This window comes from Acanthamoeba castellanii (genome assembly GCF_000313135.1).
Source record: "Acanthamoeba castellanii str. Neff unplaced genomic scaffold scf7180000084777, whole genome shotgun sequence".
Classification (NCBI taxonomy): Eukaryota; Discosea; order Longamoebia; family Acanthamoebidae; genus Acanthamoeba; species Acanthamoeba castellanii.
This window is the reverse complement of record NW_004457712.1, coordinates 85,704-113,559: the sequence shown is the minus strand read 5'-3', so window position 1 is coordinate 113,559 and position 27,856 is coordinate 85,704. Positions and strand designations below refer to the sequence as shown.

The window sequence follows — 27,856 nt, the reverse complement described above, 5'->3', positions numbered from 1 at the left end:
TGTTTGTTGATGGAAATGGTCAGACATCGCGGTAGCGTTCGCGCACGTCGCGGCCGGAGGAGACCTTGTTGACGGGTCGCATGCCGCCAGAGAAGCTGCCCGATCCGCTGCTGCCCTGCGCGCTCTGGAGGCCTCTGACCCGATCGGCCGACAATGTCGATTGCCTTAGCTTTGCTCTCGTCGCCGTCCTGTACTTCTTCTCGTCCTGAAAAGNGAACATAGGAGTCGTGAGCAAAGCACTCCAAATAGAGATTGACGACCTCGTAAGCACTGCAGCGTGGCAAGCGAGGAGAACCTGGTAGAAGCGGAAGAGGTTGGGCTCGTCGTCGAATGGCTCCGAGAATGTGACGTGATGGAAGATCGATCGTCGCATCATTTCCTGAACGGTGCGCAGAAGATGGTGGTGAGAAGGCCTGGGCAGAACAATGTTGGATCGATAGATGAGGGCCTTGCGTACCTCGCCAAAGGCGACAGCGTCCTCTCGTGACAGCTTCAGGTGTTTGGTTAGCCAGTCGACCAGGTCGCCGCCTTTGAACGTCTTCTTGTACTTGGTGAGGCGCCACGTCCGCGTTTTGAACTCCAGATTGAGCCGCATCATGTCGATGAGATACGTTATCTGGCAATGGCGACGCATATGTAAGCCGAGTAAAAAGCAAGACGCACACACCATCGCACACGCACACACACACACATCGAGCATCGCACGCACGCACCTTTTCGTCGGGATACCACACGTTGATTTGTCGCGTCTTCTCCTGTGAGCGCAGGGAAACAAAACACAGTCAGTGGACCCTGTGGGCGGGGGGCGGGGGCAGAGAGGCCAGCAGTGCGAACCGGTCGAAATCGGTAGTAGGACGTCTTGGAGTCGAGGAAGGGCTCCGAGTTGCTCACGTGCTCGATGATGCCTCTGTTTGGAGGAGCTTTGGGTAAGCGCGTGTGGCATGCAATCCGAATGCGGGTGTAAAGACGTCGAGTGTGCGCTGCCTCGTACCGATGCATGAGCGTTTCGCCCAGGTGCACGGCCGCCTTTCGCGTATTGATTCGCAGTCGTGTCACCATCCACTCCACTGCCTCCGACCCTGCGAACACACCGCCACACGACACACGACACACACGACACACACGACACACATGTGAGCGTTGACGTGAATGGACTGATTCTTCAATGGTCGCATGCGTATACCGACGAAGGCCTTCTTGTACTCCTGCTTTTTGAGCTTTCGTGTGCGCCGCACGAGCCCCTCCTTGGGGTCCTTCAAGAGCTGGACCAGGTCCGATATCTTGCTCACCTCAATCTTCGCTATCCCCGAACCACGGCCGCCCTGTGCGTGTCGCGTGTGTGTGTGCGTGTGTGCGTGTGCGTGTGTGTGTGCGTGTGTGTGTGCGTGGGTGTGTTGAGGAGTTGCGGTGCTGTGTGATGTGCGGTCGGTGTGTGGTCACGTACCATGAGTGTACGCTCGGAGGCGGAGCGCTTGACCTTCTTCTGGGCGGGAGAGGGCGGCCAGGGCGCGGCCTGCCAGGCCTTGGGCTCGGCGAACACCGCACACCGATCGCACAGCTCGAACACCTCGCACGTGACCAGCTCCGAGTCCGGCGACGAAAGTCCCGATCCCGACTCTGTCTTCTGTCGCAGGAGCACACACACACATACAGAGGAGAGAGAAGAAGATGAGAAAGTAAGAACGATTGCAATGAGATGAGATGAGGAATGATCGATCGTTCTGCGGAACGAAGCGATCGGGGAGGCAGCGCGCGAGGGCATTCGTCCGTGGAAAACAACCCTTGGGACGAAATGCCATAAAATTGGTGTGCGCCACTGCCTTGGCGTGTGTGGCGAACACCACACGCCACGTCTCACCACCACCACGCAAAGATGGGTGGTGGTGAGGCGGTGGCGGTGTGTGCAGGAAAAGGGTGTGGGAAATGGAGATTGGGTGTTTATGGTGTGGGTGCGTGGAGGTGCGTGGAGGTGTGAAAGAGAGAAAGAAAAGAGCGAGAGAGGTGAAGAAGAGAGTTGAGAATCGCTGGATCCATCCCCACCGCTTCGCCTCGTCTCTTCTCGTCTCTAATCCATTCGTCGTTTTCGTTCTTCCTCTGGCCGTCGCTTTCGTTCTTCCCGCTGCTGACGTCGCTGCTATTTACACGCGGTTGATTTCGCTCGGGTGGAAGCAGACGAGGCTCCACCGTCGTCCGAGCCGACCCATCATCCCTCTCGCCGCTTCTGGTCCCTCCTCGGCCACCACCCTCGACCCGCGCCTTCGCCCCGTTCCTCCTCCTCCTTCGCCATCCGTGGTAGACACCTCCTCGTCTTCCGTGTTCGTGTTTGAACCGGTCGTCGTGCCGTCGTCGTCTTCGGGCTCCGCCTCCGACTTCGACTTGGTCCTCGCCCGCGAGCTCTTCTTCGCGCCGCTGGTGCCGGTGGTCTTCTTTTTCTTGGCCGCCGCCCGACGCTTGGTCGCCGATGACGGATTCAGTCCGGCGATCGCGCTGCCTCCGGTCTTTCGGCCGCGGCGGTCGCGCGGCGTTGGTGGCTGCTTCGGCGACGACGATGGCTTGCTGGCTGACGTTGTTGGCGATCTGTCCCTCGACGTCTTGAGCTGGCTTCCGTTGTTGTTGTTCGTGGCGGCGGTGAGGTCGAGCTTCTTGAAGGTCGACCGCAGCTTCTTGTCGGTTCGCTGCCACCAGCCGAGCGAGGCGGACGAGGATGTCGCGCCCGAACCGGCGGCGGTCGCGGAGGCGGACGAGGAGAGCGAGACGGGAGAAGTGGCGTCGACGCCGTCGACGGCGGGTGTGCGAGTGGTGTCATTGTCGTCGAGGGTCTTCATTTTCTGCTCCCGCGCGGCCAGCCTTCGCACTTTGAGTCGCTGTCGTATTGTTTTTCGTTCTTTGATCTCGGGCGTCGTGGCGGGACTGGGCGTGCGCGAGCCCGTTTTCGCCTTCCTCCTCACCAACAACACCGTCTTCTTTTTCTTCGTTCTTGCGCCGCCTTCTTCATCGTCATCCGCGTCCTCTTCGTTTTCGTTGTCTTCGTCGCTTTCTCTCTTTTTCCGTCTCGCTCCGCTTTCGATTTCGTTCTTTTCGTCGCTATCGCCTTCACCGTCCTCGTCGCTTTCGTCTTCCGCATACCCATCCCTCACAATCTTATCCTTTTCCCTCTCCAAATTCAATCTCTTCGCATTAAGGGAAACTGAGAATGATGTGAGGAGTATACGCACTTGCTCCTGCATGCGCGTCAGCGTGAGCGTGCGTGCGCGTGGGGCAATTTGAAATTCGGTTGCGCCCCAAGTCGAGAGAAGAGAAAGAGAGGAAGTGCAGTGAAGTGTTCGCGGCTAGAGTACCTTTTTTTCGTCACGTTGGTTTCGCCTCTCTGTCATTACTCTGTTGTACCGCTGCACGAGCCCCGCGACGATCTCCTTGCTTCGTGGCTTGACCTTTGCGATGAACGGATGCTAGGGTCACACACGCACGCACGCAGAGAGAGAGAGAGAGACGTCTGAGGTAAGTTCAAGAGTTCATGTGCGCAAGGAGAATGGCAACATGTGTTCGGCACATGAAGGCCAACCTCGAGAAGCTCCGTGGCCGAGGCACGGCTCTCGGGGTCCTTGACGAGGGTCTTGGCTATGAAGTCATTGAACTCCGCACTCCAATCGCCCGGTTTGGAGAGCGTCGGTGGTGGTCGCGTCTGCTGCGCGATCATGAAGAGCGCCTATCGTGTGTGTGTGTGTGTGTGTTGTGTTGTGTGGGTTATTTGTGTGTGTTGTGTGTTGTGTTGTGTGTTGTGTCAACCGATTGCAATCCTCTTGGTGAGCTTCCTTCCACGACTAGTAAACTCGAACGCGGGAGAAAAGAGGTACCCGCATGGGGACAAAATCGAATAGTGGTGGCTTGCGCTCGGCCAGCTCTATTGCGCTGATGCCAAGCGACCACCTGCACGGCCACCACCACCATCCACATAATCAATTACCTACCCGGTACGTCCGGCGGACAAGCAGGTGGGGAGAGGGTGAGAGAGAGGCGTACACGTCGACTTTAGAATTGTATCGAGTCTCGCTGACTAATTCCGGGGCCATCCAATACGGGGTTCCTGGTGGAGAGCAGCGTAAGATCGACCGCTCAACGACAAAGACAGGGGGGGGGAAACGGCTGCGGCTGAAGCGGTACCGGTGGCGGTCTTGTGAAAGTCCATCGTGTTCTTCAGCTGCGCCGCAACGCCCAGGTCAGCTGAACAGGCACGAAAAGGTCAGCCACCAATGCATAAAAACGTAAAAAAAACGAAGGACGACAGAAAGAACGAAAGCGAAAGCGGTGAAGGAGGGCGGTTGCGGCACTGACCGATCTTGACCTCGCCCGAGGACTTGAGGAGCAGGTTGTCGGCTTTGATGTCGCGATGCATCTTACGCGCATTGGCCAGGTACTCCAGTCCCTGCAGCACCTGATACACCACCTGCTCACGCCCGCAGGCCACGACCACGACCACGACGGGCCTCGTCAGTCGGTCTGATGATTGAATGCATTGTAGTTGGTTCGTTCGTTTTCAAATGGAGATGCCGCCGTACCGCCGCGATCTCCTCCTCGAGAAAGTTCTTGCCCATTTTGGTCATCATCTTCGAGCAGCTGCCGGCATCGCAGAACTCCATGATGATCTATCACGCCATCATCATGAAGAAGAAGATGGTGATGATGATGATGAGTCATCGATGCTATTGCTAGGTGGGTGAAGTTAAATGTGAGATATATAAATATATACCCAGAGTTCGTTGTCCTTGATGTAGGCACCGTAGAATCCGACGATGCTGGGGTGGTTGCAGTCGCGCAGCATTTGGATCTCCTTCGCCACCGAACGAAACGTATCGTCATCCGCCGTTTCGTCTGGCGTAGGTGACGATCGACGGGGAGACCAAACGTCAGCAGGCAGCCGCAGAGCGAGGGGCGTGCACACCGGCGCAAAAGGAGAGGGGGGAGACGGGCGGTACCGATGGTGAGTATCTTGATAGCGACCACCTCGCCGTCATCTTTTCTGAGTCCTTTGAACACCTTGCCGAATTGTCTGTGCATAGCCAGCAGGCAGGGAGCAGCGGTTGAGGCAAGGTGCGCGGTGCCACGGCAGGGGGGGGCAAAGAACGAAGAACGAAATCGCTTTTCGTTGATAGAAAGGGGGGGGGCAGTCGTACCCTCGTCCGAGTTCTTCGACGATTTGATATATCTTGTCGGGTTCTCCCCGAACAGATCCGCCATGATGGGCTGGTTTGATTATCTATAAATTCGCTTTCGATAGGAATTAACGAAGTTGGCCGAATCTGCTTCTACCGCGCTTCCTCCTCCTCTTCTCTTTCTCCTTCCTTCTTCTTCCTCTCGACGTCGATTACTTTGTGGCGCTCGACCAAGTTGGGGTTTGTTCTACAGCCAACGCACCACCTGACCGTTGGCCTACGAATCGCGGAGAACGAAGGGAGGCCGAGGGGGGGGGCACGCGAGGAATGAAAAACGAGGTGGAGGGACGACAGAACGAGCTGCAAATCGAGTTCGCCTTTCCGTTCTCTTTCGTGGCCTTCTCCTTCTTGGCAGTTCGTCAAATCAAAGAAAAGCAACGCGACTGCTGGTTGGTATTTTGGTTGGAATGCACGGAATGTATTTTTTTTCCTGTGCGAGGGAAGATAGGGGAGAGCAAGTCGTTTACTGGAAGTAGGAGGCGATGGACTCGCCCTCGGGCAGGTACTTGTTGATGAGGGCGATGACCTCCTGCGACAGCTGCTCCACCTCCATCGCGCTGTCCTCCATGAGCTCCGCGAGGAACGGAACGGTCTGTGTTCGCGAAGAAGCAAAGAGAGGAGAGGTCAGTATTACGCAACACACACAACACACAATACACACACACGGGCGACGCAAGTACCTCGGGCAGGAGGGGAAGGAACTCTTCGCCGAGGCGCTGGTAGAAGGCCTCCACCACCTTGAGACCGGCAAAGCGGACCGGAGCGGCGCTGCTCCTCGTGGTGAGCAACACCTGGTGGTTGAGGGTCTTCCACAATTTCTGTTGTCGTTGCGCACGGGATGTAGGGATGGGCGATGTCAGCCAAAGCCCAGGACGACGAGAGAACGAAAGCAAACGTGGTGGATTAGAGAGGGGGGGAGCGTACGTCGTCGCCGACGTTGATGGCCAGCTGGGAGATGGCTGGAATGAGATGCTCCGTCACGCGAGCCTGGTAGTCCTTCACCGAGCCGGTGTTGTTTTCGATCTGGGCGACCAGCGCTGGCACAAGACTGCACCGCGCGTCGACAAGCGATGACGGTGATTGTGAGCACGGCGAGAGCAACTCACACATTACACGGGAAAGATCGGAAGAAGGGGGGAGGGACGCGTACCGGTCGAACTTCTCCGGGGTGATGAAGTTCTCGGCGTCGTAAAGGAAGCACTTGTGGAGGGAGGCCAAGATGAGCGAAAGGAACTCGTTCTTCTGCTCCACGCGCAGCTTCTCGGGCACGACCGCCTTGACGACCGCCTTCTCGGACGTCGTCGCCTTCTTGGCAGACGACTTGATGATCTGCACCGCATCCTCGTCGCTCTCCTCGTCGTCGCTCTCCTCCTTCTCGCCGAACACATCCTTGGTGCCGGTGAGGTACGCCACCGCGTCATCCAGCAGGTAGCCGTAGTACGGCACGAAGATCGACTGCACAGTGGTGACACAGCATGACGTCAGCATGGGGCGATGGGGGAATAAGTAAGGTAAGGAGGCGGAGGGGGAGCGCGTGCCTTGAGCTTGTCGGCGAGAGCGTTGGCGAGACGCCAGAAGAAGAAGAGGCGGGGGAAGGTCGAGGACTGAGCCTCGCCGGCCTTGGCGTCGACGACGTCGGTGGTCCAGTGGGTGACGCGCAGGAAGAGCGGCTTGAAGGTGAGCTCGCTCAGCTTCATCACCATGTGGAGGAACGCGTCGATGAACGAGTCCTCCACCGACGCCACCTCCTTCTCGAGCTTCACGTCCTTCTTCGTCTTCTCGTGAACGTGCGAGAGGCGTCGGTAGTCGAAGAAGTCGAGGAAGAACTTGAAGAGGCGGTCGTGATGCGTCTGCACCGTATCGCGCGCCATTCCGGAGAGCACGCTGCCGACCCACGACGCGAACCGGCTGAGGGTCTGCTCAGTACACGGCGGACGTAGTACGGTTAACATTCGAGGCAATGAATGATCCATAACAACATGACAATGGGGAGTGTCGAAAACGTACCGAAGGAGCAGCCTGCTTGAAGAACTGAGAGGAGAGGTAGATGGGCGGGAGCACCAAGCGGGCCTCCACCTTGGTGGCAAGCACCGACAGCACGCTGCCCACCTTGGCCACGATCTGTTGTCGAACAAACAGACGATGATTGGCGACAAGGCTCAAAAGTGAAGGAGGAGAAGTAGAACAGAAAAGAACAGGGCCATGCGGTACCTGGGGTGTGGAGTAGTGGTCGGGAATGGGGACCACGGTCTGGATGATGTCGCGGAGGTAGGGGCTGAGGAACTGACCAATGCCATCGATGGTAACCTCCAGCGCCGACAGGGCGCTGACCTGCAGCAGCTTGAGATTGGCATCTGCACCACCAAAGGGGAATTCAAACGAGTCAGACCAGTTGCCATGCGAGCGACGGCGACTGTGCGGCTAACAAGAGAGAGAGAGAGAGAGAGCAGCTTACCGTCCTTGACGAGAGCCTCCTCCGTCGCTTCGTCGGTCTTGGCAGGCGCGAATATCTTCTTGAGCAGCACGACGACCTGCGGCATGAACTTGGGGATCTTGGGCACCATCTTGGCGCCCAGCTGGAGACAGATGGCGGCCTGGCAGATGAGCGCCGAGCCCTGCACGGACGGGTTGGCGTGGCGCATGGCAGCCGACACGACGTCGAACGTGGCACCGAGGAAATGAGTCGGGTAGGTCGCCGCAAAGGTGCGCGACAGCATCTCCAGCGACAGGAGGGCCGTCTGCTTCGTGAGGCTCATGTCTTCGGCCTGCACGCAAAACACTGTTTAGGAGACCAAGCTACACAGAAGGCGGGGACGTAGCGGTGATGGGCGTACCATGTCCTTGTCCTTGATGATGTTGGTGAGCTTGGGCACCATGTCGAGGAAGAGCTTCGTGGAGTTGGCCAGACCCTCGTCACCGGCCTTCTTCTTCTCCTGAAGCGACTTTTGCTCCTCGACCTTCTCGTTGAACAGCTCGAGAGCACGTTGACGCATCTGTGTGTGTGGCATGTGCGCGCCCCGCGGTTAGAAGTGTGAAAGGGGGAAAGAGGGGCGATGGAAGGTGGCATACCTGAGAATCGGGGTGGACCAGGAGATCGGACACGGTCTCGATGAACATGGGCGTCGACATGAAGGAGTTGAGCATGCGGATGACCTCATACGAGCCCTGGGTCTGGTTGGTCCACAGCTCGACCTGAGCCTTCACCTTCTTGCCCTTCTTGCCCTTAAGCTCGTTCTGTTGGAAGTAATAAGCAAGGCGCCAATGTAAGCAAAACGAACCGACGGCCACCAAGTGAGGAATGCCCAGCATGAGGCCGGGGGGGATCGTACGGCGTGGTTGGCACACTGCTGGGCGTAGGCGAGGGTGCGCTTGAAGAGAGAGAAGTAGATGGGCTGCATGGAACGGATGAGGGTGGGATTGAGGTTGAGGAGCGAGTTGAGGAACGGCTTTGAGGCGAAGTGGTCCAGCATGAAGTCGATCACGGTGCGCTCCAGCTCGATGTTCTGGGCCCTCGTCATCTTGCTGTGGGAGTGGAAAAAGTGGTGTAATGCGGTGAGGTCACCCACACGTGCGTCACATCGACGAACAGGAGAGATGCACATGCAGCAGGTACCTCTTATCGTAGTACTTGGCGATGTCGGAGGTCTTCTCCTCGAGGTTGTCGGTGATGATCTCCACGAGAGGCACGAATGCCGAGCACAGGTCCGCAACGGGCACCTTCTCGCACAGGCTGTGGCAGAAGCCAGGGATGGTTGTCTCCTCCTGTGTTGGGGCACAGCATAAATGAGGTTCAGAAGAGCGTGCTGTTGTGTGGCGGGAACGAGAAGGCGATGACTCACCTCAAGATCGACGAGATCGCTTTCGTCGATCGAGACCGACTGGTCCAGCTTCTTCTGGGTCTGCTCCTGCGGCCCCTGTCGGTGCAGCAGCGCGAATGAAAAGGTGAGCGTGTGCGGGCCTGAAGGCGGAGGTACTGGGGGGGGGTACCTGAGTGATGTGCTTGACGAGGAACAGAAGGAGAAGGTCCGGCAGGTACTTGAGGGACAGGGTCTGGAGCACCGACGCAAAGAGGTGGAGGCGACGGTGGAGAGGCACGTGCTGGAAGTTGTCGACGAAGATACGGAGCACGTCGGACACACCGATGCCGCCCTGCTTGACCATGGACGGCAGGATGGCGCGGAGCGACTTCTGCATGACCGTGAACGTGTAGTTGTCGTCGTGCCTGATTGTCGACGCGCCCATGAACGTGAACACGGGCATCACGTGACGCAGCACCAGGTCCGGGTAGAGCGTGGCCACAGCGCCGAGAGCAAGGAGGGCCTTGTTCTGCGTGCGGGTGTTGCTGGTAACTGGAGCCGGAAAAAAGTCGCATTAGCGGCGGACAAGAACGCGGAAGAAGCAACGGCCAAGGCGGGTCTGACGCACCTCGGATGCACTGGACAATGGTCTCCGGTGCGCCCTTGTACTGCTTTTCGATGGTCTGCGCCTTCTTGGTGGTCGCAGCCGTTCGCTCCTCGGTGTCCATCGCATCCTGCTGGGCCTTGGGGTGCAAATCGACGTAAATGTGCTGCGTGATGCTCTCCAGGCACGACAGGATGAGCTGCTTCGTGTACTCGTTGTCCTCTGCGCACGCGAGGCGCACACACAATGCAATGAGCGAGGCTCAGATACCAACAGCTGCTTCACACCAATGGGCGCGGCAGGCATACCTTCCTCGGGCGAGGCCTCCCTCTTCTGGCCCTGAACAAGGATGTCGAGCAGGGTGGCGAGGGGCTGGAGCAGGACGGGCTTGTCCTGGACGAAGGGGACCTGCGAGAGGATGATCTCCAGGATGAGGTTGAGGCGCTGCATCACGAGCAGCTCCTTCTTCCTCTCCTCGGCAGACTTGGCCGCGGCGACCTTCTCGTTCTCGGCCTCCTGCTCCTGCTCCTTGGTGGTACACACGCGCGCCCTCTTGGCTGACGCTTGTTCGGCCTCCTCCTCCTCCTCGCCGTCTTCATCCTCGTCGGCCGTGCGCCGGGACTTGGACTTCTTGCCGACCGCGCTCGCGTTGTCGGCACCGGCCGTCTTGGTCTCCTTGCGCTGGCTGGACTTGGTCCTGTTGCGCGCGATGGTGATCTGCTCCTGCAGACACCGGAGGATGAGATCGGACGAGAGGTTCATTGCGCGGATGATCGACTTGATGATGGTCTTGCTCGTATCCACCACGTTGATATCGATGTCCTTCAGCTTCTTGCCCTCGTCGGCCTGAGCGGCTTCGGCGCTGGGCGACACCGGGATGTAGGACGACTCGAGGAGGATCTCGATGAACTGCATGAAGAGCACCTTCTTGTTGGCGAGCGAGAGGCCGGCCATGAAGTGGAAGCCGTTGGTTTCGACGAGGCTCTTGAGGATGCAGAGTCGCGGCGAGACGTAGTCCACGAGGAACTCGGTGCGCTGCGTGATCTGGTCGCTGTCGCTGAAGGTGATCGACGCGGGCGACTTGAGCGCCTCGAGGAAGGCGGCCAGGTACTTGGTGCCCTCGCGCAGCTCGCCCTTGCTCTCCTTGGCTCCCTCGCAGCGGTTGAACGTGGCGACGGTTGTCGGCTTGAGCGAGGAGGTGAGGACCACCTGGAGGAGGTTGGCATCGAAGTAGCTGAGGGCCTGGCCCTTGGCGAGCTTGGTCATCGAGTCGTGGACGATGTCGTGCGAGATGGCGACCAGCTCGGGCGCGGCCACGTCGCGCAGCAGGTGCAGCAGGAAGAGGCGCAGATACTTGGGCGTCTTCTCCCGCGGGAGCACGAAGCCGAACACGAAAGCGCGGAGCGAAGCCTTCTCCTCGGCGGTGAAGCTATCGGCCAGGATGTGGTGCACGTCCTTCTTCTCCTCGGCAGAGGCGGCGGCAGTTTCCTCGCTCAGCAGGCGGCCGAAGAGCTTGCGCAGGAAGGTCTTGTCGTGGATGAAGTCGGCCTTGCGGGTGGCGATCGTGTGGAGGAACTTGGCCAGCAGCTTGGAGGTGGCCGAGGTGGCGGACAGGCAGGAGAACAGGGTGGTGAGGGTCGACAGCGCGAAGAAGCTCGACACGCGGATCTCCTTGTCGTCGTTCTCGAGGCCGACGAAGAAGCGCACGAGAGTCTCGTGCAGCTCCGGCTCGCGGTCCTTCAGTGCCTTCATGTGCTCCGCACCGATGGCGGCCTTCTTGTTCTTCTTCTTCTTATTCTTGTCGGCTTCGAGGTCCATCTGGCCGGTGCCAGCATCCGCGGCATTGTCCTTGCCGGTGGACGCCGGGAGGAACGCCATCAGATACGTGTTGAGCAGCTTGATGCACCTCGTCTGCACCAGCAGCGGATGGTCCTCGAACAACACCTTGTCCTCTGCAAGTGGCGGAAACGAGAACCCAGTCAGGCAAAAGCGGGGGTGGGCGTGGATGATTGAAGGCACGTACCGCGATCGGCAAGGAAGGAGGAGAGGAAGAGCGGCAGCGAAGTCACGGCGGAGATGCGCGAGGCCAGGACCTTGATGTGCGGAGCGAACAGGTCGAACGAAGGCGACGAAATGAACAGAATGAAGAGCTCCCGAATCAGCGAGAACTGTTTGTATGTGTGTTAAACGGAGACGAGGGTCAGCACATGCAAATCACTCTTGCAGCCACCAGCACGAGCGATAATAATAGAAAGGCAAATCAGAGTAAAGTCATGAGGTTGTCGGCAGTGGCCATAAGGGAATTGCTTCCCTTACGACCCTGTGTAGTCGAAATCGCTAGCATCATCTTTGCCTCGCACTGTAGTGAAAGAGGAGTGGGGTTGCGGGGGGGAGGAGGTTCACCTCATTGTCGGTGGGCTTCGGCGCGAAGGAGTCGGTGATGTTGTGAAGGCAAAACAGGTAGAGCGCGTGCTCGGCCTGCCTCTTCTCCTCTTCGGGCTTGCCCACGGGGTAGAAGTAAGGCCTCACCGCCAACAGGAAGTGCTCGAACAGCTCACGTGAAGGAACGCCCTGGCGATTCAAGTGAAGTGAAACAGAAAGAGAGTAAGCGAAGCGGTTGTGGTAAGCGCTCGCACGCTCACATCGCTCTGTGTGCCGTACCGACTCGAGAGTGGCGGAGAGGTCCTGAGTGAACTTGCTGGCCTCCTGGTAGGTGATGCCGTTGCCGGAGAGCAAATCGGACAGCGAGCAGTGGTCCTGCAGGACCTTGAACAGCGTCTCGCGGATCGGGTTCCTCTTCTTGCCCTGGCCATCCTTCCTGTCGAGGGCGAGGGCCTTGTTGAGAACAAGCAACGTGAGGAGCTTGCCCTGTTTGAACCGAGCACACACGCATGGGAGTATGGTCAGTAAATGCAAGTCAGACCAGACTAGGACACGGGGGCGTACCTGATCGTTGTCGACAAACGACGTGAGCAGCGGGCAGAAGGTCGCAGGGTTGGAGTGCACGTTCTTGGCCAGCGCGTTGATCACCAACACGTTACCCTAACGGGGTCACCGAACAGCATTAGCGGGGGAAGGGCCGCCTGGCATCGAGCGAGGTGGAGGGAAGGCGAACCTTGATTGCACCATCGACCCACTTCCTCTTGCTCTCCGGGGACTCCTTGGCCTCAGTTGTAGCATCATCCTTGTCTTTGCTCGGAGCGGGAGCATCGACGCTCTCGGCGGCAGCTGAGATGCCCGCGAAGATAGTGCCCTTGTGCTCCGAGGCGAGCTTCGCGGCGATGTTGATGGCGTCGGCGAAGAACCTGAGGTTGTCCTTGCGGCCCTGCGCCAGCAGCGAGTCGAACAGGAGAGACTGCACAACGCGCATGTAGGAGGGATTCTTCTTCAGGAAGCTGCCGGTAAGGGTCTCAAGGGCCTTGGTCTTGAGGTCAGCCCTGAAGTTCTGACCTGTTGAACGAGCATAGACATTGTAAGTACATAGCTAGGCACGGCCATGCGCGCGGGGGGAGGGGTTGGACATACTGGTGATGATGTTGCTTAGCTGCTTAAAGAGCGCTTCGGGCTCGATCTTATCGAGAAGGATGTCGTAGATCTTGAACACGTGCCACACCACCTGGGGCGAGTCGTCCACCAGCCGTTCGAGCAGGGCATCCTTGATGAACTCGTCGAACTGCTCGTCGTCCACGTTGCCGTTGACGAGCTGCGCCACGACCTTCTTGACCGCCAGAAGACGGATCTGCTGCTCGGGATGCTGCAGAGCCAGGAACAGCGTGGTGGAGCACTCCTCGAGCATCTGGTGCGATGTGCCCTAAGACAGCAACGCGACAACAGAGTGAGTTTGAAGTTGGCCCAGCCAAGTCAGTGCGCACGGGGCGGGCGAGCAACGTACTCGGAATGTGAGGGAGATGAAATCGAGGACCTGCTCCTCTACCGGCTTGTCGTTGGCGGTTTCGTCCATCGCGTCGCCGTTCTCGGCCCTCTTGGAGGCCGAGTTGCGCCTCTTGCGCCTCGAGCGCTTGCCTTCGGAGTTGCTTGCCGCACGAAGTGACTGGAGCGCGGTGTTAAGGCCGGTGTCGAGTTGCGAGGGATACCTTGCATCGATCAGATGCAGATACCGCTTGATGCTGTTGCCTGCAATCGCGAGTGGAGCTAACGTGTCACACGCAGATCTCTAAGAGATGGAACAACGAACGAGCTCAAGCATACCAGTCTCCTCGCTGGTCAGGTTCGAGTCGCGGCAGGAAGAAACGTAGGTGTCGAGCAGCATCGTAATCATCTCCGGAACAAAGTTCTCCAGAGCAACATACTGCAGGACCTGCTTGAAGACCTCCAGATGGGCATCGTCCGAAGCGGTGCTGCACAAGATTACAAGAGTCAATTTGTGACCATGCTGTAGATCGTGCCAACTATGTAGGAGACTTACCAGTGCGACAGAAGGCCGGTGAGGAAGAGACGAAGGAAATTGGAGGTGTCAAACTTCAGCGAGAGATCGGCCAGCAAGAGCGGCAGAGAGCGGAAGGCCAGCAGGGGCTGCAGAGCGCTGTCAAGGGACTCAATTGTCTGCGTCTGAGCCAGGTAGACCAGAGCCGTGAGCGCGTCCAGCTGAGTGCCTGGTGTCGATGTCTTGTTAGAAATGTGCACCAGCAGAAACACGGCGTAGTGCGGCGTCCTGAGTGTACCTTCGGTGGCATACTTGGCGATAGCCTTGACGAGGGTGGAGAGCAGCTTGGGAGCGAGAACGGTTCTCGTCGACAGCTGCGCCACAATCATGTAGGTGGCCATTTGGAAGTTGCGGTGGTTCTGTGCCTTGAGACCTGCATTCGATGGGGTGGACATGAGATCAAGTAGGATCGCCGCACTTGCAGACGCAGGTCAGTATCGCAAGGAGGAAGTGACGGTACCCGTAAGGATGTGAGGCAGGAGGACGTGCAAGAAATCGTCGGTGACCTTGGCAGTACGCGCGATCGCTTCGAGAACGGTCGCCACGTAGAGAGTCAGATGGACTTCCGACACCTGCTGCGACTTGGCTTCCTGCTGCGGAGCGGCCTTAGACTGGAGAGTAGCGAGCAAGCGCCAGCACAAAGTCAGCTTCGGTCCTGGGTGCAAGCCCCTACGATTCCTGAGAGAGGGAACACGTACCACAAGCTCGCAGATGAAGTTCAGGAGGTGGGTGTCCTTGAGACAGTTCTGCACGAGAGTGGCGCGATCCATCTTGGTCTTGGTCTTCTTCACGTTGTGCAGGAAGAGCCACTCTTCGTTCAGCTTGCACAGCCGCACCACGCGCACGAACAGGGCCGTTTCGTGGTAGGGCAGGATGCACTTGATAACCGACGTCACGTTGTGCACATTGATTCTGTACAGCAAAGAATCCATGAGTTGGATTGATTTACATTATATTTTTAGAGTTATTATATTAATAAAGGAGAATAAAGCAGCATAAAGCAGAGTACGTACTGGTAACGGCGAAGCAGCCACTCGATGGCCTTGTGGGCGGGCTTGAGGAGAAAATAGGGCGAAAGAAGCATGAGGAACTGCTCGACGGACTTATCAAGCTTCTGAATCGCCTCCTTGGACATCTGCGGTCGGGCGAGCGACACGGACGCCGGATTGAAGAGAGTGTCCTCGAACGCGGCGAATCGCTCGTCGTACTTGCGCAGCTCCATCAATCCATTTGTTCCGATGTTGAGGATGGTCTCAAGATCGAGATGTTCGGCCTTGGCCTGGTCGAAGAGGAGCGAGGCCTTGGCGGGGAGGCTCTTGTCCGGAACCACAAGTGGTCCTTGCCTCCTCTGATTCAGCTGTAGCTGCAAAATTGATGCCATTTTGCCTGATTAATTTGAAGATTCAGCGATGTGATTTGAGCTGCACGAAGCGAGAATCGTGGAAGCTCTCAGTAACGAGTCGATCACAAGAGCGAGGGATGGCCGCGGCTAAGGGAACAGATGCAGCCGGAGGAACGAGGATCGGAGGGAACAAGATTTTGGATTACAGCCACATCGGAAGAAGAAACCCGGATGTCTACAGAAATCTGTGTGGAATGCGAGCAATTGCAGCTTCTCCTGATTTTCCTTTGTCGACACTGTCAAGTTTCTCGATTTTGGGCTGATTTCTTGTTTTTTTCGTTTGCTGCCATCTCCATCAAGATCGTGGTGCCGCATTTCTGCGGCTACAGCAAGCTCACTCCAGTCATCTACAGCGCTGCCCTCTCGGCCAGGATCCTACTCTCCCTTTGCCTCTCGTCTGCACGAGTTCAAATCGTTATCTGTCCATAGCATCTGTACAAAGGCGAGAAAGGGGTGATACGCACCTTTTGCCAATTTTTGATCGAGAAACACCCTGCAAGTCGAGAGCAAGAGAGGAAGAGAATGGCCGAGATTGAGAGGACGTTGGACCGAACCGGTAATGGAAGCATAACCGACGGCAATCGCGCTGGTCCTCGCGCCAGGCGCACTCCATCCTCATCGTCAAATGGCGCGTCGAGGAGGGGAGGCGGACAGCGCAACAGCAACGGCAACGTCAGCGGTCCTGCAGGACGCGGCCGCCAGTTTAGAGGGGGCGGTGGCGCTCGAGGAGGAGGCGGATCGAGGAAGGCCGAAGCGCGTGGGGCAGGAGGGGCCGACTTCTTCTACGAAGGTGACTTTTCGCCCTCGTCGGGGTCAGAGTCAGAGTATCTCTACGATGGCCACTCTGCACCGCCTCCCTCGTCTGCCCCGAGAGGTGGGGGCGGATCTGCGCAGCACCGCTTCAACGTCAACGCGCCTTCGTTCAGGCCCTCCCCAGGGTCAACTGTTCCTGCAGCTCCAGCTGTCAGCCTCTCTGCATCGGCGCCTGCACTCTCTGCCTTCCCTCTGCCGCACGAGGTACTGCCCTGGTCACCCAAGGCTGTGGTTATTGACCGATAGTTTCCCTAAGCCGATTCCCCTCTGGTCTTTTGTGCGCAGGTGCCGGCCGAACCGCGGCGTCGCGACAAGAAGGAGAAGCGGAAGATGTCGCGGTCGGATCAGTTCAGAGTGCCCGCCAACTATTTGCTCAACTTTACCTACGAGCGGCCTGTCCACGATTGGTCGGCGCCTGCCAGACGGCGCACGCCCGTGGTCGAGTTCAAGAAGGAGCGCTTTTTGCAGGCTAAGTACGCATTTCTGCCTCGCAGACCGAGCTTTGGGCACGCGTGTACTGACGGTCCTCTTGTGACTTGACAGCTATCGCTTCGTTGTGAATGCGGGTGGTGACTACGTGCGTCATCTCTACGAGACCGACCAGTTGGTGGATTGGGACGGTGAGTGACCTCCGTGCATTAGCCATGCAAACCTTCGTCACAGTGCCCAACTAACCAGCACTCTACTACCTGCAGAAATTGAGCAGATCGTGCTTCAAACTCCCGTGCCCTACAATTGCCCCATCTGCCTGGACGCTCCAATGGCCCCGTACGAGCTCCAACATTGTGCACCGTTGTGCACAGACCTGCCTAACGGTCCCCTCTCTGCGTCCGCTGAGCAGGAAAATGACCAAGTGTGGCCACATCTACTGTTGGAGCTGCATCAACCGCTACCTCGGCATGGCACAGAAGGGCTGGCGAAAGTGCCCCATTTGCTTCGATTCGGTGTCGACGAAGCGCCTCAAGAGCACATCTATCGAACTGGTGCCGGAGTATCACGAAGGCGATTCCATCAAGTTCACCCTGATGAGGCGACACAAGGACTGCACGGTACCGCAGCCTTCCATTGCACACGGGTTCTCTGCCGCTTATCATCCGACGCATTTCATTGACTCGTCCTCCACCTTTCCCACAACTCAAGGTGGCGCTGCCTTCGGCACACTGGAGGCCGATGGAAGCGCTGCTGCATCACGACGACCGAGATTCGAACTTTAGTCGTCTCGTGCTTGTCGAAGACATCACGCCCATCCTTGACAAGGAACAGCAGGACCTCAACGAGGTCCTTGCCCAGTCGCGCGCTTTGCAGGACTACGAACCGGTGCCCTATATCGAACACGCACTCTGCTCATTGCAGGAGAGGCGCGAGACGTTCAACTCCAAGAAGCTGGAGGCCAAGCGTTCCGCCAAGGTAGTAGCTGTCACTAACTTGCATTTACACTTAGTTTTTCACTGCGAGTAATCTGACACAACTCCCTTCAATTGCTCCGATACAGGAACTTAAGGCATCGCAGGAAAGGAGCAAGCCCGTCGGTGCTCCGGAAAGTGAAGACGAGCCCGAAGAAAAGGTACCCATCACTTGCTTCCTCCGAGCCTTCTGCGCCCAAGCTTTTGCTCACCACCCAGTATTAGGAAAAGAGTAAGAGCCGAGGGAGCCGACCAACGAGCGGGTCCGAAGCCGAGCACGACGAGGAAGAGGCTGACATTGAAGAAGAGAGCGGGCACGGGGCCGAGAAATGCGAAGTCGACGTTGAAGGCGGGTCGGCAGTCACTTCGTCGCCGGATATTTATTACTTCTACCAGGCCAGCGATGGGCAGAACATCTTCATGCACCCGCTCAACTTCCGGTGTCTTCACAAGGAAGCGGGCGGCAGCTTCGACAAGCTGCCGCCAACCGTCGAGGCCAAGGTTCTGCAGCTCGAGGAGATCACACAAAACGAAAAGATGAGGTTCGTTTCACGTGTAATGAGAGAACTTTGTTGGCTGAACCAATGCTGACGGGTGGGCGCTGGGTGCTGTGCAGGAAGAGGAGGAAGATGATCGTGGGCCATCTGCCTCTTTCGACGCAGTTCCAGTTCTGCGAGATCGAGCTGGGCCAGTTGGTGTCCAACAAGACGGTGGCCTCGTTCGCCGACGAGTTCAAGTTCCGCGAGACTAAGCGCGCGCAGCTGAAGCGAGAGCGTGGCAACAGTTCGAGCGACCAGGCGAAGCCGACGCCAGCAGTCCCACAGCCGGTGCCGGTTGCCGACGACCCACTTCTGGCGGCCGCTATCGAGGAAAGCAAGCGAATGGCCGAGGCACAAGCCGCACAGGCTGGCGCGGGGACTCCGGCGGTGAGCATCCCGACTACCCCGTCATCCGCCGCATTGGACTCCTCGCCCTCAGAATCACCCTCCAGCGGTATCCTCCCCAGCCGTCGCAATGTCCGCTCAGCCAACCGACCTCCTCTCATCGTTGTTGCCGTCTTTCGTTAGGTTTGCAAGGAGCGTGGGCCAAGAAACAGCTCACCACCGCAACGGCGGGAATGTCCTCATCCAGCAGTCGGCCGGCACCAGCGCCCAAGCCAGCGAAGGTACGCCACCTGCGAGAGCAGCACGCTTGGCGTCTATTTAGATCGTCATTATCGATTCGCTTGGTCTGGTGTCTTCTGGCGTGCAACGATTGTGATCGCTGGTTGTTGATGATCTCTTCCGTGTGCAGTCCGGCACACCGACGTTCTCCCAGGTAGCCAGCAATGCCGTGTGGTCGGGCTGGAAGGACGAGGCCTTCCCCACGTTCGAGGCCGCGGCCAGCAGCCAGGGCAAGGGCAAGAAGGGCGCCAACGGAGCCAGCGGCGCCAAGTCCAAGGACAAGAAGAAGGTCCTCCTCTTCTCCAATGCCAACAGCCGGCGGTTGTGATCGCTGTCAACAATTTGAGCTCCTCCCCCCGAATTGGGCAAAAGTGATGTGCTCCGTACCAAAACCAGCACTGCCCCCACACGTGGCCGTCAGTGTCAGTGCCCCCCCCCCCTCCCCTGGGGCTGCCGTCAGTGTCAGTGCCCCCCCTCCCCTCCCCACTGCGACCGCGGCGAACACCACCGACCTTCCGGCAGAACAGAGAAGTGTCCCGTTCTCCTTCGTTGGCAGGATTTTGAGGAATGCGTGACAGGTGACAGGTGTCGGTGGAGAACGCACGTGGCCAGCAAATTGTGCAGATGGAGGCACCCAGGAAACACACGGCATCCGGAACGCAGCTAGGGAGCACCAGCGAGGAAGAGGGAGGGCCACGAACGAACGCCCAGTCCTTCTATTTCGTCTCCCACCCCCGCACCGTGGCCACTTGTTCGGTCGGCCCTCTCTTGCACTTGCCTTTTAGCGGCGGCACCACGGGCGGGCGGAGAAGGAGCAAAATACCTCGGCAACACACCCCAGAGGGCAGCCGTAAGCTAGAAGAGCCATCCCGGGATGGATCGAGAAGGAGGGGGTGGGGAGGACAGCCCGGAGAGCAGCCCAGACCGACGAAGAAGAGGAAAGGGAGGGAGTGGCGGACGCAATGGAGGTGGTGGCACCACCAAAGCGACGGGGAAAGGTGCGTCCTCTTTGTCTGTGTCGGCATCATCCACAACCACCACGAGCGGACACGGTGGCAGACGGACGCCCACCTACACCGGGGATTTCACCCAGCAAAGCCCCAACATCCACACGCGCCAGGCCGTCATCCTCTGGTACGCTGACCACACCCGCCACACCACAGATGCCCCCACACCTCACCAAATATTAAAACGGACTTAATACACGCGTACACATGCTCTTCACATAAATTTGCACGGGAGGGAGATGCCGTGGCACATGCCCATGTGATCGCTGTTCGCTTCCTGTCTCTTTCGTTCTTGTTTCTTCGTTCTTTTTCTTCTTTGGACGAACTCGGACGCGCACTCACTTGCACGTCGTGTGGTACCCGCAGGCTGCAGGAAACGTACGGGGTGGTGCCCAACTCGGGCCTGTCCACGCCCAAGGAGGACGTCTACAAGGACTACGCGCAAATGTGTGCGAGGGACGGCAAGTCGGCGATGGCACGCGCCACCTTCGGCAAGATTTTGCACGTCGCCTTTCCAGGTATCACGTGCAATCGGCTCGGCCGCAGGGGTACGCCGACTCCTGCTCGATCTTCCCCCTCAACGTCGGCACGTTCCCAGCCAATTGGCGAATGTTGTTGGTGGCCTAGGGGACGGGGTGATCACCCCACTTACTAGTGAGTGTGTTTGTGTGTTATTATGGTGATTGTCGTGTTGGTCGGTGGCTGACAGGTTCCACGAAGCACTCGTACCGTTGGCTGCACAGACAGGTACCGCTGAGCGACGACGACGAAAGCAACAGCTCGGACGGCCAGCGGCAGACCGACTCCCCGGACTACCCGTCGGCCGGCCACCACTCCGGCGGCGGCGGCGGCAGCGCGCTCGACAGCTATCCCGGGTACAGCTTGGGGTCTTCCATGAGCCTCTCTCGGCCCGCAGCGCTGTCGTCGCAGTCGCCCGGGTCTTCCTCTTCGCTCTCCCCTTCGTTCGCATCGCCTTCCATGGCCGGGGGAGGAAGCGCGGCGACCATCGGCGCCTCTCCCTCTCCGCCACCGAGCCCCATCCACCTCTCCACTTCGCTCCCGCCACTTCCGGTCTACCATCCTCCCTTCAACCCCTATCCCTCCGCCATGCACGGCGGCTACCCCGGCTCGTTCGCGCCATCATCGTCGGCCTCGGCCTATCTGATGGCCGCCTCTCCGTCGGCAGCCCCTTCCTCGTCACTCTTCCACCCGATCTCATCACCTCTGCAGCACCGACGAGCTCCCTCGCCGCCTCCGCACTCCTATCCGTCGCCGTATCATCAACACCTCGGCTCGGGCTACCTTCGGCCCACCACGGCTCTGCAGGAGCCCGCACGAGCGCCTGCGCCCAGCGGCTGGAGCTCGCACGTGGACAGTCTGCTTTATGACACGAGCGGTGGTTCTGGCGTCACCGGTGCACGGGACTGTGGCTCTGCCGAGCAGCTGTCCCACTACCCCAACAACAGCCATCACCAACAGCTCCAGCAGCCTAATCACCTTTCGCCCACTTCAACTTCGCCTGCGGGCAACCTGCCATGCCACTACCAGTCCCTCACGCCGAGCTTGGCCTCCGGGCCGTCGCCGTCTTCATCAGGTCCGACCTCGTCGTCTTCTTTCTTTTCGTCGCTCAGGCCCTCTCCCGAATCCCTGCCGCCCTTTCCACCACCTCACCACCTCCACCGCCATGGCGCACCTTGACACTCAGAAAACACAGCTTCAAGAATCTGTGTCAGATCCTGAAATTTCGATACAATTCACTATCTACCAGCATCTCCTGGTTACCGCAAACCCCGTTTTAGGTAGGAAAGCGGAACACACAGAACTGGCTACCAATCCGGAGGCTGCAGCGGATGTTTCAAAAATCTGTCCCGTTGCTTTTTTGGTATGTGTGTCCATTTATGGTCAGACTACCTGTTTACCGAGGGACAAGACTAACCAGGGCAAGTCACCATGGACGAAAGAAGCCACAGACGGTACTGAGGTACCCACCTCGACCCGAGCATACACGAAAAGAACCACCGAAGGATGAAGAGGCAGATCGATGAGAGAGACGAAGCTGTGCTGTCAAGCAGAAACGTTGGTTTACCAACCCAACATCACAGGCAAGAAGGTGGTGGTGGCATCCTGCCTGCTTGCAACACATATACGCCCGCGACTGGAGGAACGGAGGGCGATGAAAGCTACATGAGACACGCTGTTGGCGAGGGCTTCCTCGTCGTGCCGTGCCCCAGGGCGCTGACCTTCACCGCGGAGGAACCGCATCGGTTGGCCGAGCGGGCCAAGGGGGACTGCTACACGAATCGTGCTCACAAGACCCAGGAGCTTATTGTCTGGTACTACGCTTCGCCCCTAGAGGAGTCGGGTAGTGTGAGAAAACCCTAACTGCTACCAACGTCAGGTTGAAGTCGGCTTACTCAACCGACAACAAGGGCTCTTTGCCCAAGGAAGATGTATACGTGGACTACCTCAACTTCTGCGTGATGTCCGACAAGGAGCCCTTGTCCAAGGCCATGCTCGGCAAGATCTTGCACCAGTACTACTTTCGATCTCATAGAAGCCCCCCCCCCAAGAACTCTCTGTTCTAATGTTGGCTTTCTCAGGGCCTTTCCCAACATTGCCTGCAACCGCCTGGGGCCGCGTGGCCACACGAAGCACTGCTACAAGGGCCTCCAGCGCAAGCCTTTGGGGGGCGACGTGCCCTGGCAGAGCATGCCTGCAGCAGTACCAGACACCACATCCGTGACCCCCGTCTTGCCGTCCTACGTCGAAGTCAGCGCGGCGATATCTATGGGCACTGGTGTTGGGGCAGACGTCAGAGCACGGCCTGCGAAGAGAGTCAAGGTAGCGAGGGGAGAAGATCGTCTTCCAAGCGGATCGTCGTCTGCTTCCCGGAGGTACTACGGGGAGGACGAGGAATCCGACGCCGACGATGAGAGCGACTACGAGCAACTCGAGGCCCCCGAACACAGCAGCGAGGGCAACCAGACTAGCGACTGGGAGGGCGACGCCAGCGACTGCCACAGCTACGCCGAGCACGCCAGAGAGATCGAATCGGCTCAGAGACGTCAGGAGGCCCAGCCAGACTTCCAGCCCGCCCCCAACCGCGTATCCGACAGCCTCCTCCACTTCCTCCGGGCCTCGCCCAACCGCGGACCCAGCTGTTGCGGCTGTGGGCAGGTGGAAGGCTCCTCTCCGTCGGTCAACCCTCCGCCCTACATCAGCTTGCTCCAAGCCCACCATCCTCTGCAGGGAGGCTACTACCCTCACTCCCATGCCGGCCATCCCTCGCAGCCGCTCTACTACCCTTCTTCGCATCCTCCGCTCATGGGGCACCAGCTCCAGACCCAGCCGTCGCTGCCTCCGATCTTCGCGCCGATTCACTTTACCGCGGCGCCACCGAGCGGCATCAAGTCGCTGCTCCCCGCCCAGAGAAACCAACCCGGCCGACCGGTGGGTTACTGAGCCAGGCCTTGACCCTCGGCGTTTTGTTTAGCACCTACACCACCCTTGTCCCCCCCCCAATGTTCGGGAGTCCGGGCCAAATGTACAGTCTTCACAGTGCGACGATGTCTTCTCATTCCTGGTATCATGGAGCCGCAAACATTAACAAGAACTGGCAGTCGTTGGCATGGGCGAGTGAGGTGGCTTTAGAACTTGGTGAAGGCAGCGGGGCGGAGGAGGACGGGGACGGGGTTGCTGGCGTAGTGCTCCAGCACGATGTGGGCCTTCTCCACCAGGTGCTCGGCCGTGACGCCAAGGGCCTTGTAGACCTGTGCATCATCATCATCATCATCAAATTGAGAGGGCGAGTCCGGGGGTGAGCAACTCTCGCAGAGATCAGGAGACACGAAGGATCAACACAGGCGGTGGGAACCGTACATCCTTGTAGGGACCGGAGAGGCCGAACCTGTCGACGCCGATGGAGGCGTGGGCGTAACGATCCCAGCCCAGAGTGCTGCCGGCCTGCCCAAAAACAAAACGCACACACACGCGGTCAGCGCCAAATAACCACACTGGCCTCCGAGAGGGTGAAGGGAACAGATGTGCGAGAACATGTAGACCAAGGCCACGTGGGGCTGATTATGTGAAAGTGCCACCAACGCGTTGGTGGCCTTGGGGGACTCCTTCTCGCATGTGCGTGTGAGCCGCTAATGTGGCAAACGGCCCCGTCTCCGGGTTTGGCGACGGGCACAGCAAGCGAGAGGGACACTTTGTCCGCCCGCTGGCTGTCCTTGCGTGCACGCTTCCGCCCAACAAGGCAGAGCGAGAGAGAGACGAAAAGTTGAAGGAGACAGCGAACCTCGATCGAGATGACGGGCACGCCCGGAAGGAAGACGGACTGCTTGTACTCGTGGCTCTGAGCCTCGAAGAGCTCCCACGAGGGCATCGACACAACGCGGACCTGACCGAACCGAAACAAAATGGGAGAAGTCAGCTTCCGATCGAGCGCGTGGGTTTGGTGGGGGGGGGGGGCAAGGGCACCTTCTTGTCCTTGATGGAGTCGGCGGCCTGCACGGCGATGGAGACCTCAGAACCCGTGGCCACGAAGATGATGTCGGGCTTCTCGCCCTCGGCCTCCTGGATGGTGTAGGCACCCTTCAGAGCACCCTCCACAGAGCTGCCCTTCAGGGGCGGCAGGTTCTGCACACGCACGAGAGACGATCAGCCACCGAGCCAACACACACACACACATCACACACACACACGGCGCGCACCTGACGAGAGAGAGCGAAGACGGTGGGACCCTGCTTCTTCTTGATGGCGGCGATGTAGGCGGCGGCGGTCTCGGTGACATCAGCGGGACGGATGAACTGGAGGTTGGGGGTCGTGCGGCAGACGACGAACTTCTCGACGGGCTGGTGGGTGGGGCCATCCTCGCCCAGACCGATGCTGTCGTGGGTCATGATGTAGAACACCTGCGTGTGTGACGTGAACCAATCAGCGCTTTCCAAACTAATTCTACGCCAATGGCAATAATAATGGTAATGGAGGCAAAAAGTACCTGGAGGTGGGAGAGGGCAGAGAGGGTGACAGCGCCGAGGGCGTAGCCGATGAAGTTGAGGAAGGTGGCGCCGAAGGGGATGAATCCACCGTAGGCAGCCAGACCGTTGCAGATGGCTGTGTACCACGTTGCGGTTCGTTCGTCAGCAAACGTGGCACGGCACGCACGAAGGGGAGGGGTTGAAATACCGGACATGCCGTGCTCCCTGACGCCGAAGCGGATGTTCCTGCCCTCGGGGGTGGCCTTCTGGAAGTCCTTGGAGCAGGTGAGGTAGGTCAGGGTCGACGGGTTCAGATCGGCCGAACCGCCCACGATCTCCGGCAGCAGCTCCGCCAGCTTGTTCAGGCACACGCCTGCCCACCACCACACACAGACACACACACGGGTCGACCCGTCAGCCAATGCCAACCCCCCCCCCTCTCCCCCAACCACACCGCACGTACCGGAGGACTTCCTGGTGGCCTCCTCGGCGCCGCCGGGCTTGTTCAGGGGAAGAACGTCCTCCCAGCCCTGTTGGGGCGGCCAAGAAAGAGGAGAGGGGGGAGAAGTGAGTAATGGGTGTGGAGAGGGGGGGGGTGATGAGAACTGGAGGGGGCGAGGGGGTACGTCGGGCAGGTCACCGGACATGCGGCGCCTGAACTCGGCGGCGAGCTCGGGGTGCTTCTGGGCGTAGGCCTCGAAGAGCTCCTCCCACTGCTTCTGGAGCTCCTCGCCCTTGGCCGCGAACTGGCTGTAGAACTTGCGCACCTCCTCGGGGACCTGGAACTTCTGGGCGGGGTCGAGGCCGAGCTTGGTCTTGACGTTGGCCAGATCCTCCTCGCCGAGCGGGCTGCCGTGCACGCCCTCGGTGCCCTCCTTCTTCGAGCCGAACCCTGTACGGCGGCCAAGCCAAGCCCATCGCGCGCGCGAGTTGAGAGAAGCGGCACCACACACCAACGTAACCCCAGACGCATGGGGAGGAAACGGGCGCGTACCGATGGTGGTCCTGACCTTGATGATCGAAGGCTTGTCGGTGACCTTCTTGGCCTCCTCGATCGCGCGCTTGATGGCCTCGAGATCGTTGTTGCCGTCGGCCACTTCCTGCACGTGCCAGCCGTACGACTGGTACCGGAGCTTGACGTCCTCGGTGAAGGAGAGGTCGGTCTCACCTGCAATCAATCGAATGAATGAGCAATGGCTGCGCCAGCGATCGCGTACAGTGGTGTGTGTGTGTGTGCGCGCGCGCGCGCGCGTGTGTGTGGGTGTGGGTGTTCAAAAGGGCTGCAATCGTGTCGTGTCGTGTCGTGTCGTGTCGTGTCGTGTCGTGTGTGTTACCGTCGATGGTGATGAGGTTGTCATCGTAGAGGACGATGAGGTTGCCCAGGCCGAGGTGGCCGGCGACGGACGAGGCCTCGGAGGTGACACCCTCCTGGAGGCAACCGTCACCGCAGAACACGTAGACGTGGTTGTTGATGATGGGGAACCCCTCCTTGTTGTAGCGCGCGGCCAGGTGCCTCTCGGCGATGGCCATGCCCACGGCGTTGGAGAGACCTAGCGCCATACCACGTCAGCAGCTCGTCGACACACGCCAAACATGTCGGCACACACGACACACGGCACACACCACCGCACACGGGGCGAGACGGAGCGATTACCCTGACCGAGAGGTCCGGTGGTGACCTCCACGCCGGGGGTCTCGAAGGACTCGGGGTGGCCGGGCGTCTTGCTGCCCACCTTACGGAATTTCTAGAAGGACACAACGAGACCGGTCAGCGTTGTCGTTGCTTTGAGACCAGACACGACACCACCCCATACATACCTTGAGGTCGTCGATGGCGACATCGTAGCCGGTGAGGTGGAGCATGCTGTAGAGGAGGGCGCAGGCGTGACCGTTGGAGAGCACGAACCTGTCGCGGTTCACCTGCGCGTTGACAGAAAAAGAAAGAGATAAATAATCCGATAAATACATTAAATGTTGCACAAAAACCGTGTGATGATAATAAATAGTGACGTTCTAATATCAATATTATATTAATATGGGAGATAGATGCTAAATAGGGTGTAGATGTTCCACATCATAAAAAATTGTGCCAGCGCAAAGGAGCGTACCCAGCGGGGGTTGGACGGGTTGAACTTGAGGAACTCGGTCCAGAGGAGGTGAGCCATGGGGGCCATGCCCATGGGCGCACCAGGGTGCCCGCTGTTGGCCGCCTGGGGCTGGTCGGCGCTGCGATTTTAGGACCAAAATTGATCGTGAGGAGGAGAGCTCGAGCGGGGTCACCAATCAAGCGATCGCACAAGATGCATTCCGAGTGCCGTTGTACCTGAGCGCACGGATGGTGTTGATGCAGCGGTGGGTGAGATCCTGCGAGTCCATGTGTACTGTGGTTGCGATCGGGAGTAGAAGAATGGCGCAGTGTGGAGAAACCCGAAGCAAACATAAAAACCCATCGGCCCGTCGGCAATAAATGAAATTTCCTTCTTCCATTTCCTTCGTTCTTTGTTCTATTCGCGTCCCACAAGCTTCGCGCCGGCCCGGTCGGCCCGCCCGCAAAAACTCTGCTGGGCGGGGTGGACGGGTGGGTGTGCGTTGTTGGTGCCCAATCGTTGGGTTCCTTCGCTTCCACAAAACAAAGACTTGTCCACCCTGCCTCTGGGGGTGGTCACAAGCACTGCCATAAACATCTAAGGCAACACAGCCTCTCTCGCGCAGCACTAGTCCTGGTCAGTTCCTACCAACACCAGAACCGAAGGGCACACCACCCGACTGATACAATACTTCGAACACCCCGGGGGAGCGGGTCGGGCTGGTAAAAGCTCGGCCTTCTCCCCCAACCCCCCCCCCCGCCCTTTCGGATGCTGCCCGAGATGCTATCACCAACCGCACACCCACCTTTTGGTCGCCAAAAAGTGGGGTGGTTTGGTGTCTGGAGTGCCAAAGGAGAGGTTGCGTAACGATGGTGGTGGGGTTTGTATAGTTCCTGACCGGTGGATACAGGGCGTGCGGTCAGAGTGCACGCACATCGCCTCCG

The 27,856-nt window shown here is 58.8% G+C and overlaps 6 protein-coding genes across 6 annotated transcripts; 3 read left to right on the top strand and 3 right to left on the bottom strand.

Moving 5' to 3' along the window:
- Window positions 1-19: 19 nt before the first annotated feature.
- On the bottom strand, window positions 20-5,235 carry ACA1_287870 (domain found in dishevelled, egl10, and pleckstrin domain containing protein; the record flags this gene model as incomplete). The annotated part of the gene is made up of 21 exons (XM_004367784.1): window positions 20-205; window positions 296-379; window positions 458-616; window positions 714-755; window positions 835-907; window positions 992-1,079; window positions 1,184-1,322; window positions 1,445-1,624; window positions 2,041-2,119; window positions 2,143-3,170; window positions 3,339-3,449; window positions 3,563-3,682; window positions 3,855-3,927; window positions 4,021-4,084; window positions 4,162-4,221; window positions 4,333-4,444; window positions 4,557-4,643; window positions 4,748-4,869; window positions 4,974-5,047; window positions 5,130-5,136; window positions 5,172-5,235. 21 exons carry the CDS (start codon window positions 5,233-5,235, stop codon window positions 20-22), a joined length of 2,952 nt encoding a protein of 983 aa, XP_004367841.1.
- A 438-nt stretch (window positions 5,236-5,673) lies between these two features.
- On the bottom strand, window positions 5,674-15,436 carry ACA1_287860 (uncharacterized protein; the record flags this gene model as incomplete). Its single annotated transcript, XM_004367783.1, is given in 29 exon segments — window positions 5,674-5,802; window positions 5,891-6,028; window positions 6,135-6,258; window positions 6,361-6,665; window positions 6,845-7,126; window positions 7,218-7,331; window positions 7,422-7,564; window positions 7,666-7,975; window positions 8,045-8,203; window positions 8,280-8,444; window positions 8,540-8,732; window positions 8,824-8,972; window positions 9,050-9,124; window positions 9,198-9,559; window positions 9,636-9,833; window positions 9,920-11,563; window positions 11,635-11,779; window positions 12,015-12,182; window positions 12,273-12,479; window positions 12,558-12,653; window positions 12,727-13,061; window positions 13,137-13,422; window positions 13,504-13,745; window positions 13,821-13,929; window positions 13,942-13,969; window positions 14,038-14,428; window positions 14,516-14,666; window positions 14,754-14,967; window positions 15,069-15,436. The coding sequence occupies 29 exon segments, from the start codon at window positions 15,434-15,436 to the stop codon at window positions 5,674-5,676; spliced, it is 7,230 nt and encodes a 2,409-aa protein (XP_004367840.1).
- A 543-nt stretch (window positions 15,437-15,979) lies between these two features.
- On the top strand, window positions 15,980-19,164 carry ACA1_287850 (zinc finger, C3HC4 type (RING finger) domain containing protein; the record flags this gene model as incomplete). Its single annotated transcript, XM_004367782.1, has 12 exons — window positions 15,980-16,474; window positions 16,556-16,743; window positions 16,814-16,890; window positions 16,966-17,038; window positions 17,112-17,319; window positions 17,411-17,587; window positions 17,624-17,677; window positions 17,763-17,834; window positions 17,899-18,215; window positions 18,290-18,666; window positions 18,741-18,838; window positions 18,967-19,164. The coding sequence occupies 12 exons, from the start codon at window positions 15,980-15,982 to the stop codon at window positions 19,162-19,164; spliced, it is 2,334 nt and encodes a 777-aa protein (XP_004367839.1).
- Window positions 19,165-19,798: 634 nt separating this feature from the next.
- Window positions 19,799-21,541, top strand: ACA1_287840 (uncharacterized protein; the record flags this gene model as incomplete). Its single annotated transcript, XM_004367781.1, has 4 exons — window positions 19,799-19,834; window positions 19,930-19,970; window positions 20,210-20,348; window positions 20,591-21,541. The coding sequence occupies 4 exons, from the start codon at window positions 19,799-19,801 to the stop codon at window positions 21,539-21,541; spliced, it is 1,167 nt and encodes a 388-aa protein (XP_004367838.1).
- A 486-nt stretch (window positions 21,542-22,027) lies between these two features.
- ACA1_287830 (RFX DNAbinding domain containing protein) lies at window positions 22,028-23,305 on the top strand (the record flags this gene model as incomplete). The annotated part of the gene is made up of 3 exons (XM_004367780.1): window positions 22,028-22,176; window positions 22,242-22,376; window positions 22,444-23,305. 3 exons carry the CDS (start codon window positions 22,028-22,030, stop codon window positions 23,303-23,305), a joined length of 1,146 nt encoding a protein of 381 aa, XP_004367837.1.
- Window positions 23,306-23,490: 185 nt separating this feature from the next.
- Window positions 23,491-27,201, bottom strand: ACA1_287820 (transketolase; the record flags this gene model as incomplete). The annotated part of the gene is made up of 16 exons (XM_004367779.1): window positions 23,491-23,613; window positions 23,723-23,806; window positions 24,006-24,086; window positions 24,144-24,245; window positions 24,326-24,484; window positions 24,559-24,759; window positions 24,846-24,961; window positions 25,034-25,198; window positions 25,289-25,355; window positions 25,452-25,717; window positions 25,820-25,993; window positions 26,160-26,375; window positions 26,480-26,570; window positions 26,644-26,745; window positions 26,934-27,051; window positions 27,149-27,201. 16 exons carry the CDS (start codon window positions 27,199-27,201, stop codon window positions 23,491-23,493), a joined length of 2,118 nt encoding a protein of 705 aa, XP_004367836.1.
- Window positions 27,202-27,856: the final 655 nt, after the last annotated feature.